A 2,758-nucleotide genomic window follows, 5' to 3' on the forward strand; every position below is an offset into this window, starting at 1 on the left:
ACATATAAAAATTCTGACCCTGCTGAGCCACCTTCTGGGATAACTGTGCCTGATGATGGCTTTGGCCACAGAGAGCTCAGAGACCATACTCCCCCAGGTCAAATGTAAGCACCTGAACTGCAGACCAACACGTCCTTCAGAACTGAGGAGCAGCCTCATCTTTATGCCTGTTATAAGTGTACGTGTAGCAGTGGCTTGGGTCATCTCGACCCTTCCTCCTCCTTTTTTTGGTTTCTGGATTTGCCCTTTCCTCCCTCCCAACACTCAGCTGTGGGAAAGCCTGCTGGGCTCAACCCTGAGGTCATCCTGGTATCCCTGACTTCCCTGCATTTCTCTCACCTGGAAGTGACCTCCCAACTGCGGATTTGTGTGAGGGCCTCCAAAGTCATTGACCTGAGTATCAATCACACTTTAAGGCTAAGTTGTGAAAAAAATCCACAATTATCTCAAAATAGCTCTGCTCACCTTCAGGAAACAAGTCCCAACCCTGGGCAGGCCCAAAGAGCTCCCTGCAGTGAGATGTCACCCAGGCGTCCAGGCCCCTCTCCTGCCGTCCCTGGCCTGTCCTTGGCCTGCACCTTAACGCTGAAGGGGGAGTGGGGACAGCTCACACTCTATATGGTCATCAACTCCCCATCACACAGGTGCTTTCACCAAGAGGTAAATGAAGCAGTCACCTGTGTGTGGAACATTCTAGAATCAGACAGAACGAAAGCAGTGAGAGCAGCTTGCTCCAGACAGGGCATTGCACCCTCTTTTGCTTATGTTTAGTTCTGTCGAAGGTGACTGAGATTCAGAAAAACTGGAAAGGGAAGCTGCCCTCCATGGAAATGACTCATTTGGGACAGTGAGATCCACACTGAAGTCTGACGTTCTCCAAGTGTCCCAATCAATCTGTTCCCTTAGGATCGTGATGGAAACCAAATGTCCCCTATACCAGAGCCCAGAAGCGTGGCCCAAGCTACTCTTGAGTGCCTCAGCTCCTGGCAGAATTTCCTACATGTTTGAAATTCATCCAACTATTTGCTGAAAATGTCATCAAAAAGGACTAGCCAATTTCAATGCCTTGGTCGCCCAGAAGTTGTCTTGATGTTTCTTACTGAAAGTTTGCTCAAATCTTTTTAATGAATACTTCTGATAGAATTTTAGCTTCTCCTTCAATTTCTACTCCTGGCCCTCAGGTCCACATGCGTTCTGTCTTACAGAAGGATGACCAGTGCCACGTCCAACTAGAGCTGCGGTGACCGCATGCTGTGAATGCACGAGATGCCACTGTTCACTTTAAAATAGTTAAATTTGCATTGTGAGTCTCTCCTCAGCGTAAATGAGGACCTGTGAGGTGGCAGATCCAGGTGCAGCCCTGCCTAAGTGCTATCAGGGCTCCGAGACCCCTCAGGGCCTTGAGACCAACCCAGGGCCCTAACCAAGTATCCTGCCCCAGGGGAGGATGACAGGTTCGCACACGAGGGCAACCCAGTTCTCCACCTGACTGAAGGAACTCAGCTCCTTTTGTAGCTACATGGCCACTTTCTTGGTGACTCCAACACGACAAATGAAAATGCTCCCATACCGGAGTCGCCTAGCACCCCTGAGGAAGGGAGGGAGTCATTCTCACCCTTTTGAAATACCTGGCATGAGGGTATACATAAGAGGCACTACCACATCAGCAAGGGTAGGACACAAGGTCTGAACTCTGTCCCCACCATTTTACTCTGCCCTAAATGAAACTGGCTTCCAGAAGTGACACCCCCCACCCTAGTCTCTCAGTGCCCCAGCAAACCTCCAGGACCACCCCAACTGAGACCCCTGGGGGCACTAACTTGCCCACATCCACCCTCTGTCGGTCCTGCCCAGGTGTTTCCCCACTCACCTGGCTGACAGCTCTTTGACCCCACCCAGACACGGGGCCCCTTCTCCATGGTCAGTCTAACACTGTGCCTTCGCCCATGGCTGGTATGTGTGTGTCTGGCAAACGGCAAGGCCCAGGCCAGGACTCAGCCAAGACTCTTCAGTCTCCTAGAAGAAGCCGCCAACCCACAGGCAGACTGTCTTAAATTGCATCACCCAGAAATCACAACCCATCTGCCCCTCACAAATGAAATAAAACCAAAGGACAGAGCGGGCCGCCCACTGGCACCATCCTCAAGACACCGTCCACTTACGTTTCCAGGCTGGCCGCTATTGACTGAAGAGCTGCTGGCAGAGGCGAGGTCTCGGCAGCCCCAGTCGTTGGCCATTCCCAGGCTCTCTGTCAAGAAAAGGGGGCAGCAGGCTTTGAGCAGCTACTAACTGCACAGAGTCTTCAGTTAAAGGAACTCCTCAAACTAGGGAAAGAGTGTGCACTGGTCTTGTGACAACAATCTTCCCTGGTGACAGGGAAAGAGGGAGGCTGGAACATCTCATGAGCTGTCAGGGCAATGTGACCCTTGAGTCTCAGGTATAAGACTAAGATGACTTGAAGACCAGAAAACAATGTAAAATTTCAACAAGAACAGCCACCCTCCCCATTAAAATAAATAGAAAGTAAATTTGGAATTAGCAACTACACTCACAAAACTGGAACCCAAACTCAAAAGCGTTTAAGAGGAAGCCCTCGGGGACACCAAGGAAAGGCTGAGTCTGTACGCGTGTTCCTGTCGCTGAGGTTCATTTCTGCCTTCAGGAACATTTTATGGGTCCATCTGACCATCAAAACTAACCCATGCCAGTGCTCATCCACTGTACTCAAGACCCCAGAAAGCCTGCAGGCAGGGCCACT

At 50.8% G+C, this 2,758-nt stretch overlaps 1 protein-coding gene across 1 annotated transcript in view; it reads right to left on the reverse strand.

The window, feature by feature from the left end:
- Positions 1 to 2,758, reverse strand: part of LOC111730224 (putative E3 ubiquitin-protein ligase UNKL) — a 43,424-nt gene that overhangs the window by 21,631 nt on the left and 19,035 nt on the right. Inside the window, exon 8 of the mRNA XM_023521467.1 lies at positions 2,163 to 2,248. Coding sequence (XP_023377235.1) covers positions 2,163 to 2,248 — 86 coding nt within the window. The remainder of the gene's footprint in view (positions 1 to 2,162; positions 2,249 to 2,758) is intronic.

This window comes from Pteropus vampyrus, unplaced genomic scaffold, assembly GCF_000151845.1.
Source record: "Pteropus vampyrus isolate Shadow unplaced genomic scaffold, Pvam_2.0 Scaffold303, whole genome shotgun sequence".
In the NCBI taxonomy this organism is placed as follows: domain Eukaryota; kingdom Metazoa; phylum Chordata; class Mammalia; order Chiroptera; family Pteropodidae; genus Pteropus; species Pteropus vampyrus.